General features: G+C 40.0%; 2 protein-coding genes across 3 annotated transcripts; both read left to right on the forward strand.

The window, feature by feature from the left end:
• Positions 1-1,455: 1,455 nt before the first annotated feature.
• On the forward strand, positions 1,456-7,318 carry LOC146632173 (ras-related protein rab7-like). Of its 2 annotated transcripts, none has more exons than XM_085354140.1 (5): positions 1,456-1,508; positions 2,156-2,282; positions 2,468-2,686; positions 6,978-7,106; positions 7,214-7,318. In XM_085354140.1, exons 1-5 carry the CDS (start codon positions 1,456-1,458, stop codon positions 7,316-7,318), a joined length of 633 nt encoding a protein of 210 aa, XP_085210266.1. The 2 variants fall into 2 exon arrangements, with proteins under 2 accessions (XP_085210266.1, XP_085210267.1); XM_085354141.1 differs by having other exon boundaries at positions 7,223-7,318.
• Positions 7,319-10,377: 3,059 nt separating this feature from the next.
• On the forward strand, positions 10,378-15,121 carry arpc4 (actin related protein 2/3 complex, subunit 4). The gene is made up of 6 exons (XM_085353243.1): positions 10,378-10,433; positions 12,872-12,990; positions 13,094-13,205; positions 13,320-13,415; positions 14,326-14,496; positions 14,592-15,121. Exons 1-6 carry the CDS (start codon positions 10,431-10,433, stop codon positions 14,595-14,597), a joined length of 507 nt encoding a protein of 168 aa, XP_085209369.1. The 5' UTR covers positions 10,378-10,430; the 3' UTR covers positions 14,598-15,121.
• The last annotated feature ends 52 nt before the right edge of the window (positions 15,122-15,173 follow it).

Genomic DNA, 15,173 nt, shown 5'->3' on the forward strand with positions numbered 1-15,173 from the left:
CAGACCTTGTGCAGAGTATAAAGACTGAGATATGTTATATGGACAAAATTACTGGACCTCGTTCCCCAAAATCTTTAAATTCAGGTGTTTTCAGTCCCATTGCCACAGCTCAAGCACTGAGACAGGCAGTCTACCTTTAAAAACATTTGTGAAAGAATGGGTTGTTCTAAAGAGCTCGCTGAATTCGAGTGTTGTAACAGCAACAATTCAGTTTGTGAAATATTTTCCCTCTTAGATATTCCACCATTAACTGCAAAATGTAACACACTGCAAAGTGGGCCAAATTAGGCCAGACACAACAGGCTTATAGTTTACTGGTAGAAATATGCATGCTTGAGCTCTAAAAGGATATTCTGAGTCAGGAATACACCTGTATGCTATGAATCAGCTTTAAGGAAATACTGCTTACTGTCAGAGAGCTGCTGCACTAGTTTTTTCTGTTTTGTCAGTAAAACTGTGATTACCGTTTACTACAGATATGACAAAGGTTTGGGTAAAAGTTAAAGCAGCCTCTTATGAAATCTGTCATGAAATGGCTGTGCTGCAGGCAGGATAAGGATCCAGATGCATAACTTGTGAGACAAGAACTCAAAAAAGCTTTAACGCTGGAGTCTTTACATTAAAAAAAACACAAAAATAAAACGCAAAACAAGGCAGGGCTAGAGCCAGGAATACAAAACTAGGAGGGGGGAGACACAAGGAACAAGGGAGCACACAGCAGAGAGGGAGGGCACAACAATAAACAGAGAGAGAGTCAGACAATAAATACACACCAGATAATTAGGGAAATGAGAAACCCTGGCTGAAACTGCTCAAGGAAAACAAGAAAAAGGAAGCAATACAAAACACGTGACACAAGAGACTATCAAAATGAAACAGGAAATAACACTGAGACAGAGACTCAAAATTACAAACAATCTAATTTCTCTCTTTCTTTTTTTTTACTTCAAGCTTTGGGCTCTAAAATATATCAGCTGATCACGACACTTAAAGGTAGCAGTACAATATATATTCACTTACTTATTTTCACTTACGTGTTCAAAAAAGATTACACAACAGTTAGATCCAGTTGACACACTGGGTGTGGCTGAGCCACGGCTTAGATCAGTCATATCCAGTGTGGCAAACAAATTCTTTAATCAATGCATGTTGAACAGAACTCATGTTATGTTTGTGATTGTGGTTGTTTTGCATAATTATACCATACAAAGCTTGACAGTGAATTGAAATCTGTGTGCTGTCAGCTTAGTGACACCGAAATCAGCTGAAACATTTGATGTCACCTGGTTTGAGGAGGAGTTGGATTGATTTGCCAAACAGGTTATAAGGTACATGACTGGAATGAGTGGCATTCATACATGATTGGTGCAGGGCCATGAAAACGCAACACAGGAAGTCAGGAAAGCATTAGTAACTAAACTCTCTTGCGTTTTGTCTTAATGCAGCTGTGGAAAAATGACATCCAAGAAGAGGGTTCTCCTGAAAGTCGTCCTCCTGGGAGATTCATTGTGAGGTTTTGATATTAATGTATTTTAAATGTAATTTTAAAGTGTGTTACTTCGTCGTTGGCACGAGTTGTTGTTGTTGTGCAATAAGCTGTCGCCAGTCAGAATATTAGCTATGTATCTTGCATGTAAGACTTAGTTAATCCTATTGTTTTATGCACAATTATACCTTAGTTTCTGAAATACTGTTTAAGGGAATGTATAAAACTACTTAATAAAGGTGGTTTAAGTGTGCATAACAACACAAAGCTGTTTATCAGATATCCACAACTGAGAGCGAAACAAACATTTTTCTTGATTGTCAGAGTTGCTTCCTCGTACCAATCACCGCTCTCTCACTCACGTGGATTATTACGTATTTGCACTGATCAAAGATGAAAATGAATTTACTGAATCTATTCTCTTATTATGGATGGATAATATTACCCTACTCTTGTTTTATTTTCCTTTACCACATGAATACAGACAATATAACCAGCTATACTGCTATACAGACCACATGTTAAAATGGTTGGTGATATGCTTGAAGCAGTCATATTTCAACCTGTCTATACTACATGCTGCTTTTATTTAAACTCAACTTGGAATAGAAATTTAAAAAAGCTTTAACCACATTCATAAATCTGTTGTTCTGCTGTTTCTTTTCTCAGTGTTGGGAAGACCTCCTTAATGAACCAGTATGCCATCAAGAAGTTTAGTAACCAGTACAAAGCCACAATAGGAGCAGACTTCATGACGAAGGAGGTGATGGTTGGAGACCAGGTTGTTGTATTGCAGGTGTGGCATAAAATGTAGATGGACTCTTTGATCATATGAGGACAAATGAAGATTTAATGTTTAAGGCTTCAAGCACAGCTTTATTGAGAAAAGACATTTCCAGGTCCTTAGTAGGACGTTGTTGTTCTGCATTATCTCTAGTCTTGGTGTCCTGGTGCTAACTGCGTTTCTCTTTCATTGCCTAGATCTGGGACACAGCTGGCCAGGAAAGGTATCAGTCTTTGAATGCTGCCTTCTATCGTGGAGCAGACTGCTGTGTGCTGGTTTTTGACTTGACAGCGCAAAAAACCTTCAAATCGCTTGACAACTGGAAGGAAGAGTTTCTGTTCCAGGCCAGCCCTCGAAATCCTGAGAACTTCCCATTTGTGGTGCTAGGCAACAAGATTGACTTGGAAAACATAGAGGTTGGTATAAGATTCCTGAGACAAAAAGGTCCGGGTTCAGTATGTTTGTTAGAAGGCTGTCTCTGCCATAGCATAGATAACTTTACTTCCCAGTACTGGTATTGAATTTCCTATCAGAAAGAATGCAGGTGCTTTCCAGCTCATGATGGTAAACGAAGTGCTCGTGTTTTAAAAGATTAGCTGATAGATGTATGTTGACTAAAATGAAGACTGATGGGAGTGTTTGTGTTTCTATTAAATTACTGCCTCAAGTGTTATTGACCGACTGTCTAAATCACACTTGATATTATTTAAAAACACTGATGAATGTACCTGAATGAGCAGACATCAGGGGACAGAAATCAACTGACCAGGTAAAACTGTATAACATAACATTTGCCTGTTTTTATATAAGAAAGCAATTAGGATGATCTTTGAGGAAATACTGCTAAATATTATAGTAAGACGGCTGGAGCAGTAAACTTTCTGTTGTGCTAGTAACAATGTGATGACTGTTTACATGCCACAGATATGACTAAGGTAAGGGAAAAGATAAAGCAGCCTCTTATGAAATCAAGGTTGATTTTGTCTCTCAAGTCTATTTATAAATGGATAAGATTTAAAGATAAACTTTCAAGATTCTCACATATTTTTTGTGAAAAAACACTATTTTTTTCTCATATGTTTCATAAATGAAAGCAGAGTAAAACCTTTTCTAGTGTCTGTCAATCAAAGCAAGGAAGGAAAGTCCAAAGCACTGAGTGCGGTAGGGTTGGAAGAGCCAGATCTTCTCATTCAATTTAATTATTTCTCTGTTAAACCTTCTCTTAGTTTTAAAATGTATGCTAAGCTGTAGGTCCATCTTGCATGCCATGTCAGCCTGAGCAGGGACAATAGAGCGAGTTCCAGCGTTGGTGGGAGTTTAAACTAAAGAAACCGAGGCTGACACAGATATTAGGTTGCAGTGATTGGAGCTGATAAGCTCTCGTTCTGCTACTGTAGGTGCACAGGTGTCTCCTGTGGAAATATTCACCCAGTTCGAGTGTTTTCTGAGAACAGAACTCAAACCTTTTTCACTGAATTCAAGTGCATAGAGGTTTCGCTGCACTGGCCTCAGCATGTGTGAGCCATAATGCTGCAGTGTGAATTTACAGATAAGTCCCCGGAAGCTTGTTCTGCCTTTTCTGCTGAGTACGGTCTGGTTTATAAAAAGCTCAGACACCATCCTTCTGCCTGACGCCTACTGATGGTGTTTTAGAAGTCTCAGATAAACAGCTGGTCAAAGCTACGATCATTTTACCAGAGAGAAGAGAAACTTGAACTGCTGGTGCTCTGCATCTAACGCTACTGACGTGTGATGTTTATTTGGCTGCCACTTTGGATGTGTGACAATAATTGTGACTACATAATGTCAAGGGTCAAGATTTCAACATCCTAGTCACACAGCCCTAAAGACTGGTTAGTGACCCTCTGGCAACTTCTGGTCCTGAGGGCTACATGTACATCCTTCAGGACATGGAGCTACATGTGTATCCGCTGACCAAAAACCTCCTTGAAATTGTTTCAGTTGCTAACAGATTGCAAATACTAGGAAGCTCTCCAAAGGACAACAAAAAACTGGAAATGGGCATGGCAACATGTTGGTTAAACTTTAGTGAATACAAAGGACCTATAGAAATTCTGCATCTTTAAACTAAGATAAAAGCCCAAAGATAAACAATACAGCTGGTTTGTGGAGATTACTGCACAAAGTTTTTGTGGGATAGGAACCTCCCATCTCATGGTGCCTCTTGCTGTTTGCAGTCTTGCGTCACAAATCCAGTCAGTGTATATTGGTTTTTCAGCTGCTGCTGAAGAAAAAGCTCAGGGAGCTCTTTACTCATACTCTCTGGAGAGGAGGGTGTGTTTGATCATTTTACATCTCTCATTCTTTTGTATAGTAATCAACTGCTAAGTTTTATTTTGTTTATTTATTTTGTTTTTATTTTGATAGCAGTTTGTCCATCTTTTAGTTTAATTAACAATTAAAAGAAAATATATTTCTGCTCTTAAAAGTGCCTCCTTCACTATTTTTCTGCCTCAACACTTCTTCTTGCTTTTTCCGTGTCCGCTGGACGTCTCAGGGGACATAACAGATGTGTGAGAAAGGAGAAATTACAATACTGAGCAGAGGGAGTAAAGGCTATGGCTATTGGCTAAAGGCTATTGTATGGGATAAATAAAGATGTTTGTTTCTTGCTATTTGTACATAGCTTAATAAACTAGTGTTTTAAACATAGCTGATGTCCATAAAGTGTCACAAAGTAATCTCAAAGTTTAGAAATTTGTCAGTCTATTGGTAGACAAATTGTCTATAAAGGCAGATAGTTTAGCACTTAGGCTAACTGACCTAGTTGTGGGCCCACAACTAAAGATAAGAAGATAAGAATAGTGAGTGATGTAGTTTCTATCTGTACTTTTGACTTAATCAGAAATCAGAAATCAGAAATCAGAATGGGTTTATTGCCAGATGTTGAGGTTTACAACATTAGGAAATTGCTGCGGTGCTTCAGTGCAGACAATAAGAATTAAAGTGCTATGTAGAAAGAAAGATATTTGCATGAGATATACATGAGATATATACATGAGAATAAGAATTATGAGTGCTACGTAGAAAGATATATACATGAGTGCAGGTGGTGATCAGTGCCAAACATGAAATGATGCAGTTACACAGCGTAGGGTCATATGTTAGTGGCGGGGACAATCATGTGGTTATTGTTCATGTGTCCAACAGCAGAGGGGAAGAAACTGTTCTTGTGGCGAGAGGTTCTGGTGCGAATGGACCGGAGCCTCCTGCCTGAGGGGAGCAGGTCAAACAGACTGTGTCCAGGGTGAGAAGGGTCAGCTGAGATCCGGGCTGCACGCCGCAGTGTCCTGGAGGTGTACAGGTCCTGCAGAGATGGGAGTCTGCAGCCAATCACCTTCTCAGCAGAGCGCACAACACGCTGCAGTCTCTGTTTGTCCCTGATGGTGGCTCCAGCGTACCACACGGTGATGGAGGAGGTGAGGATGGACTCGATGATTGCAGTGTAGAATTGCATCATCGTCCGTGTTGGCAGGTTGAATTTCTTCAGCTGCCTCAGGAAGTACATCCTCTGCTGGGCTTTCTTGATGACGGAGGTGATGGTGGGCTCCCACTTCAGGTCCTGGGTGATGGTGGTACCCAGGAAGCGGAATGAGTCCACAGAGGTGATGGGGGTGTCAGTCAGGATGATGGGGGGGAGTGGGGCTGTGTGCTTCCTGAAGTCCACAGTAATCTCCACTGTCTTCTGGGCATTCAGCACCAGGTTGTTGTGGCTGCACCAGGACACCAGACGTTCAACCTCTCTCCTGTAGGCAGACTCGTCCCCGTCCGAGATGAGCCCAATGACGGTGGTGTCATCTGCGAACTTGATTAGCTTGACAGACTGGTGGGTGGAGGTGCAGCAGTTGGTGTACAGGGAGAAGAGCAGAGGAGAAAGAACACAGCCCTGAGGGGAGCCGGTGCTGATGGTCCGGGAGTCCGAGACATTCTTTCCCAGCCTCACGTGCTGCTTCCTGTCCGTCAGGAAGTCAGTGATCCACCGGCAGATGGGATCAGGCACATTCATCTGGGAAAGCTTGTCTCGGAGATGGTCTGGAAGGATGGTGTTGAAGGCAGAGCTGAAGTCCACAAACAGGATCCTGGCGTAGGTTCCTGGGGAGTCCAGATGCTGCAGGATGAAGTGTAGGGCCATGTTGATGGCGTCGTCTACAGACCTGTTGGCTCTATATGCAAACTGCAGGGGGTCCAGGAGGGGGGCCGTGAGGGTCTTGAGATGGGAGAGAACTAGGCGCTCAAATGACTTCATGACCACAGATGTCAGAGCCACGGGTCTGTAGTCATTTAGTCCAGTGATCCTAGGTTTCTTGGGGACAGGGATTATGGTAGAGGACTTGAAGCAGGCAGGCACATGACATGCCTGCAGTGAGGAGTTGAAGATGCCAGAAAACACTGGGGCCAGCTCGTTTGCACAGTGTCTGAGGGTGGCAGGAGACACACCGTCTGGGCCGGGAGCTTTCCGAGCATTCAGACTCTTAAACTGCTTCCTCACACCTTCTTCATGAATATGAAGAGTTGTGGTGGGAGGAGGTGGTGTGAAATCCTCTTTTGTGTGGGGTGAGGGGGCGGGTGTTGCAGGTGAACAGTTTGAAGGTGGTGATGGCAGTTCTGAAAGCAAACAGGGGTCCAGCCTGACACCATCCAGTGAGTATAATTTAGATGATTATTAATGATATTGTATATCCACAGGTGACCACCAAAAGGGCTCAAGCCTGGTGCCAAAGTAAGAACAACATCCCCTACTTTGAGACCAGTGCGAAAGACGCCACAAATCTAGAACAGGCATTCCAGACAATTGCAAGTAACACACTCAAACAGGTGAGTTACAGTTTTATGGAATTAGGGGAAAAAATGTTGGTTTTGGAATATATTGTGGCATTGTGTGACCATTGACTTTTCAAAACTCTGTTGGCTTTTTTTTTCAGGTCTCACAGGGGACAGATGTGGAGTTGTATCATGACTTCCCAGAGCCCATAGTATTTGGAGAGAATGATGAATCTAAGTCTTCAGCAAAAAGATGCAGCTGCTAAGGGAAAACTTTAACCATCTTCTCTCTTAACTTTTTGGAAACACACTGTCACCTTGGTTACATCACCTCCAGGGAATGGAAACAGCCACTGTTCTCCCTCCTCCATGCCATTGTTTATTCCATCAACACTACCCTTCACACAATGTGCTGCACATGGAAGGGCCCCCTCTATCTTTATAGACAAATTAATACACATTTCTAGCATCTCTCGCAGGAATCTTGGGGTAACCTTTGACCGATTTTTCACTTTGAATGCTTGCATTAAATCTCTGGTTCATCTTTGCTTCTATCACTTTAAATCGATTAAGAAATTGAGTTAAACTCCACTGTGTCATGCTCTGAACTGGACTGAATATTTTTCATGTCTTTACTTCATTGGGTTTAAGTTTCTCATTTGTTTTGATGGTTATTATCTTAACAAGACTTCCTTGGAACTTTGAAGCTTGCACGACTGACAAACTCTTGTAAATACTCACATATCACACTGTTGCTAATTCAGCTGAACTGACTCCCGATGAACTTCCATGTACATTTTAAGATTTTTATTTTATTTGATTCGTTTTGATTTATTTTGATAATAAACAAGCATCAGTGTACATCAGTGAACTTTTGCATCCATATATCTCCAGCATGTCCCAGAGGTCATGTGATCAGGGCTTGCTGGCTCTGCAGCATACAAAGATAGAGATAGAGTACAAAAGACATCTCTCCCTCTGAGCCTGAGATCTGTGGACTTGGTGGATTAGTTTTTAAAACTTAGATTTATAAACTTGTTTTGGAGTAATTTTTTTGCTCTCATGTTTTAGTATTTTGTTGTTAAAATTTTTGATATTTATCTTAAAAGATCCTATGTACATTTTTTTTTTTTTTTGCTATATTTTAAACATGGTCTTTAACGCTATTTAGCATTGTTTTAACATGGGAGACTGTCAGGTTTGACTTGCTTTACAAGACACCATCTAGTGGCTATTAGAGGAACTGCAATTTTGGCACTTCTGCTTTAGGTGTTTAGCGTTCATCCTTCCACAAAAACCACTACTACTCTTCCTGCTTAAACTTTTTTTTGATAACTCAAAATACAAATTTGCCACACTTTTTCGTATATCACTTAAACGTATATCACGTATCATATTAAAACGTGATGATCATGATCTTATCATTAATGATCATGCTGTGAGTGGTTCTATTTGTTGACTCCCACATTAAGGGTGGTGGGACTGGATATCGGGGCCTTTCTATCACCGTGTTAACAAAAGTAATATAGTCAGTCCAGTGACACACTGATACATATATTTTCATGCTTTTTATTTCAGTGTAGTCATAATACTCCTGAACTCAAACTCTTTCATTTGCCGGTGAATAATAGGAATTTGCACTATTAATGACTGTTTTTGAGCCTCCTTGACCTTAGGATGGATTTTAATGTAATGTACTTGCATTTGGAGTTTTTCTACTGACCACTCAGAGCACTTTAGACTAAAAGTCACATTTTAACCAAACATTTCTGCAGTGTTTTATTCTATACAATTCAAGCACTTCTCACATCCACAGCCACTTTAGAATCACCAACTAACCTAAAAAGCATGTCTTTGGACTGTGGGAGGAAGCCGGTACAGGCACAGTGAGCACATGCAAACTCCACACAAGTAATATTGCCACCACCTGTGAATTGTGATGGATAGTGAGATAGATGAGCTACTACGTCACTTACGTTCTCGCTTTTTAGTGGCAGATGTGGCCACTTGGGATAAATTCACTTCTGGCAAAAGACCCAATTCACACACCTACGGTCATTTTAGAGTTGAACATTAGCCTAATCCCACACATGTCTTTGGACTGTATGCAGTTACCTGGAAAGAATACTGAAACTCAACAGAGAAAGGCTCTAGGCCCTTCTTGTTATGAGGCAACAGTGCTAATCACTGCATCACCAAGCCTGTGAAGATGAATTTTCTGTCTCTATTTAGCTCAGTGACAGATTGGTAACCTGTCCCTCCTGCCACCATGAATTGGATAATCAGATGAAATTGGATGGATGGGTGCAAAACACTAAAAAGTTAGAAAAATAGCAATAGCTATTCCTCCTAACTTTATAGAAAAAATGGAAATCACCCAGAATAACTGCTAACATGTTGGAATGGCCTTATACAACAGAACAATGCATCCTGTTGCAGACAGGCCTCGCTCACATAAAAGCATTTCTTTTTATCCATGTTCAAAATAAGCATAGGGCTTACTAAAGTGTGTGTCACTGAGCAGTACCATGCAGTACTGTGTATTACCAGAACTCTCAAACTCTGAAAAAATAGAATTGGAAAGGAATCAAATGAGCATCTGGTATTCTTGTTCTGCTTTCCAGGCAAAGCAAGAATACCGGAAAAAGCAGTAATAGCCGCAGGCTCTTCAGGCGTTACTGACAACTGCAAAAGCTGCATTCCAGTTAGGTAAGCAATTATAGCTGCTTTACTGGAATGACTTACCATTTAAGGAAACTAAAATACTAGCTGGGATTAAATTCTAATTTGTCAAAGGTTTGACAGCGTTTCTAGTAGATAATGGCAGATGGTGTGAGCATAAATTGAGGCAATTTAGGATTTGAACAAACAGCTTGTAGTACAAGGGGTCAGACAGAGAACCGGAAGGGGCATGTATGGAGGTGTGGTCCCACTCCTGAAGATATATCATCTCCATTTCCATTTCACATTACGGTGCATTATAATGTTGGTAGACGTTAATTAGCTACAACAGACACTCACTTTGCTTTCCTTTTTAACGTAATAGTTTCGATATACATGAAAACCTGAAAGGTGTGGTTTGTTGTGTTAACTAATTATCGTGGAATGTTCAGATTTGCAAATTGATGATGATTACTCTCAAGTCATGACAAACAGCTCATGATACACTTCTACATAAGTAATGCTACACTTCCTTTATAAATTATAAGTATTATTATCGATACTGGTATCAGCCATACTGGCCCTGTATTTGCTTGGTTACAGATCGACAGTATCATCACAGCGGCGGCAGCAGCGGATAATTTCCGGAATATTCACAGAAGAGACTCCGTTAGTGCAGCTACTTCCGCCTTTAGCCGCCTCTCCTGACACTGAGAAATGGTAAGAGAAATTAGACATACGTGCTTATGAAACGACATAGCTGAATAGTCGTACATATTCGGCGTTGTGGGTTTTGGGTTTGTAGCCGTTCGTTAACGGAAAATGCACCCATAAACGGATTTTGCTACTCCCCATTTGTGACACTTAGAGTAGCTAGGTGACCGGGATTGCTAACAGGCTAATTTTAGCCAGCTAGTTTTCTTGCTAAAAGAAAAGGCAGATTGCTGTTTGGTTATAGCTCATGCTGATGGTGTGAACAGATAGGTCCTTACTCTGTAGTAATATTAATTGTTAAATAGCGTACAGTGCTGTCTGCGGTGTTGAAAAGGGAGGGTTGCATCTGGCGAGCTAGTTGTCACAGCTGACCTGATGTAATGTTTGATAAGGAGAGATTTAGGGTGGAGGTGCTGCACCCTCTGGAGCTTATGTAAAAAAAATAATAATTCTATTGCTAAGCCATGTTGCATATTTGAATAAAAGCTTTTAACATTTTTATTTGTCTTACTGACTTTTGTAGGGCATGTGGCAACACTCACCGAACACTTTTTAGGCACACTTTGCTAGTACGTTTTGCTTCAGGTGTGCCTTGAATGTTAATAGCACAGATTGAACAAGGTGCATTCATCACAGATTTTGGGCCATTTTGGCACGATGGCATCACACAGTTGCTGCAGGTTTGTTGATTGCATGTTCTTGATCCAAGCCTTCTATTACACCGCATCAGAAAGGTGCTCTACTGGATTCATATCTGATCTCTCATCATGTTCACAAAACCAGTTTGAGATGTTTTGAGCTAGGAAACATGGTGTCTTATCCTGCTCGAAGCAGTCATCAGAAGATGGGTACAATGTATACAACAATACCTGGGTACTCTCTGTGGGATTTAAATGGTGCTCAGTTGGTGACAAGAGAATATTCTCATGCCATCACGCCACCAATGACACCAGGCTGGATGGATCCATGCTCTCATGTAGTTTACCTCAAATGTTGATGTTACCATCTGACTGTTGAAACTGTCAGCAGCAATTGAGACTGATCAGACGGTAAAGCTTTTCCAGTCTACCGTTGTCCAATTTTGGAGAAGGTTTTTTGTTTTGTTTCTTTTTTTTGTTTTGTTTTTTTAGTTGTTGCCTTCCTATTAGCTTGAAGCACTGTGGCCAGTCACCTGACCTGTGGCATCAGCAAAGCATTTTCACCCAGAGAACTGCGGCTCACTGTATATTTCTTTTCCTTTTTTTTTTTTTCTTTTTTTTTTTTGGACCATTTTCTGTAAACCCTAGAGATGGATGTGTGGGGAAATCAGTCAGTCAGCAGTTTCTGAAATACTCACTTAAAACTTCCTTTCTTCCCCACTCAGATGCTCAGTTTGAACTTGAGCAAATTGCTCGACCAGGTCCACATGACTAAATGCACTGAGTTGCTGCCATGTGACTTGCTAATTAAATATTTCCATTAACAAGGAGCTAAACAGGTGTACCTAATAAAGTGACCAATGAGTGTATGCTGCATTGTGATATTGATGACTTTGATTTATGGATGTGATCAGAGGATAAAGTGAACAAAGTCATTACCATTTTTTGGCAGTTAAAAAATATACAATATAAAATAAAATAAAAACATGTTTGATGAGGATCCCTTAAGTGTCATCAAACAGTATGTATCTCATTATGGGCTAACTCGCCAACTGAAAATCCTACTTTGGTTTTCAACTGGGTTTAGATCTGGTGAGTGCAAATGCCATAACATATGACTCACATCATTTTTAATACTGAGCAAACAATTCAGCCCTTTCATGCTCTTTGGATGGAGCCACAGTCATCCCCGAAAACCCCGACCATGTTAGGAATGTTTTCTTGGTGTACACATACATATGGTTAAAGATGACTCGCTTGACCACATCCATTCTAATCTCTCACAATTTATTTCTAATAAGGGGTGAAATTCTCATTAACCCTACTATAACGTCTGTCTGTCACATCACATTGTCATCCCCAAAAGGAAGTTGCTAAATTGCAGTTGCTGACAACTTCCTTTTGGGGATGTTTTTACAGTAGATTTAAATAAATCTCCTGTCGTCCATGTGCCAAAAATGAATCAGTGTCACTCAGAGCTACCTGCGTTACAACAGCTGCATGTATTATGTTGGTTTCCCCCTTATTGATTGAGATTTTATATATCTTCTACACCAGCATCAGTAGTGGATTTCTTGGTGGTTTCTTTCTCCTGTTATGGATACCTTTATCTTGGTGTTAATGACAGGACTGTATTTTGACTTGACATACCTTTTGAACATAAGCAAGTATTGCAAGCAGGAGAAATTGTATGAAACACTCATGACCTCTCATTGTCCAGTCACACTTGGCTGTACCTGGGAATAGACAGACATGGTTAAGAAAATATTCTCTTGTTTTTTTTTTTTCTTCGATTTTCACTCTCAGACAGCAACGTTGCGCCCGTATCTCAACGCTGTGCGTGCCACACTGCAGGCCGCCCTCTGCCTGGAGAATTTCTCCTCACAAGTGGTGGAGAGACACAACAAGCCAGAAGTGGAAGTGAGGTGAGCCTAGCAACAGCGTAAAACTTGAAGGAGTTTAACATCACAATGCCTACGGATCTATAGTGTTTATAGTCTGCGTGTGTGTTTCTCTGGTTCTTTTTAGGAGCAGTAAAGAGTTGCTCCTCCAGCCTGTAATCATCAGCCGTAATGACAAGGAGAAGGTTTTGATCGAAGGCTCCATCAACTCTGTCAGAGTCAGCATCGCTGTCAAGCAGGTGAGTGCAGACCCTGACTTACACCAGATGTTAGTAATTAACACACTCATGTAAACGTCACAGCTGTTTGTAATTCCCATTATTATTTTTAATTAATTAACTAATTTGTTCTAGGCCGATGAGATTGAGAAGATTCTGTGCCACAAGTTCATGCGCTTCATGATGATGAGAGCAGAGAACTTCTTCATCCTGAGGAGGAAACCAGTGGAGGTAAGTGGCCTTGGAAAATGCATCAGTCACACTTAGATGGTTCCTATTAGAGGTGTTGGGCATTTTGTTGCCATTGACAATAATTATAATATTTAAAAAATGAAAAAAAAACTGTTTTAAATTCTGCAGCTTTCTACACATATTTTATTATAATTTATTTGCCAAAAGAAACCAAAGACAACATCAAATTTAACCCGCATCGTTATTATTGTTATTATTACTAATAATGATATTATCATCAGTACATACAGTACATCAGTATTGTTTAGTCAGAGGATTTTAGTCAGTTGGTAGGTGGTTGCTGGGCAACATGGTGCCATTATGTCATTCATAATTTTGTGTATATAAATGAGATGTTAGTATTGTGAAATTAAACTGATGCAATGCCTATAACATGTTATAGGTGCATAAATGCCACAAATGGGTCATTTAGCACATGATAAATGTGCAAAAATACAGAAAATCGTATGATAGGTCATTGCACAGACTGTCCTGTAATTATGAAAGATAATGTTTTCTTAATTTACTGTGAACTTTCCTGTCATTTAATTGTTTATCTTTTCGTTAAGTATTTTTATGTAGTATGTAAGGGGTGGGCAGTGTTCAAGAGGAAAATTAAAAATAAAAACTTTTATGAACCTTTAAGTGTCATAAACATTATTAAACACAAAAACTTTATATAGTTATGTAGGTAGCGACATGTTCTTAAAAGTTGTTTTAGGTTAAAATAGCAGCTGCCCTTTTACCTCCAGTGTTTTCCACAAATAAAAGATAAAGTTTAGTTGCAAATAACAAGCTCATTGATTCAAGTATTGAGAGTTATATTACTTTTTGAACTCAACAGCATTCAGTTCAAGTGAATGTGGTGATGAGATCATCGTTAACATTACTGTTCTCTTTAATTTCACAGGGCTATGACATCAGCTTTCTCATCACCAATTTCCACACAGAACAGATGTACAAGCACAAGCTAGTGGACTTTGTCATTCATTTCATGGAGGAAATTGACAAGGAGATTAGTGAAATGAAGCTGTCTGTCAATGCCAGGGCTCGCATCGTCGCTGAGGAGTTCCTCAAAAATGTGAGTTTCAGTAATTCTTTCACGTGCAAAACTTTAAATAAAGATGACCAAGAGTTAAAATATGATTTTCATTGCTTTTTGTTCTTCTGTTGCAGTTCTGAGACCGAAGAAACTCGGAAAAATGCATTCCTTTTGCAATCTTGGCCGTCACTGTGGAGCGTTCACATCAGAGGAGACAAACTATGATCAGCCAATAAAAGCTGAGCTACATAAGACGTACAGTAATGATGTACAGGCCAATGAGCTTTTAGCCTTTAAACTTTAATTCCCTCTGTGCTCAGAAATGTTGGTGGTTGTACATATTGAAGATTTACGTGTGAAACATTCATTTCTGCCTTGAACATAACGAGTCAGGGCAGGTCCTTAAAAAGAGTTATCAATATTCATGAGCACAGGCTAATATGGATCTTTTTTTTTTCCAGATAATTTAATTTTTTTAAATATATAGACAATATATATATACTATATGCATATTAATTTCCTGTTTTGTTACAACAGACTTCAACCCATGAATGCAATCAATTGGATAATGATTCTTGCTGTAGTTCACAAGTACACAGACGAGTCTGTCGTCGATGAAACAAGAATACATTTGCTGGCAATGAAGACGAATAAAAAAACCCCAGTCTGCTTTGTATTTTCTGTGATTTCTGTTCAGTCTTTAAACACAACTCCAG

The sequence above is a fragment of the Diplotaxodon limnothrissa genome, linkage group LG5, assembly GCF_057381915.1.
Source record: "Diplotaxodon limnothrissa isolate DT_005_m linkage group LG5, D_limnothrissa_male_GT1.1, whole genome shotgun sequence".
Taxonomy (NCBI): Eukaryota; Metazoa; Chordata; class Actinopteri; order Cichliformes; family Cichlidae; genus Diplotaxodon; species Diplotaxodon limnothrissa.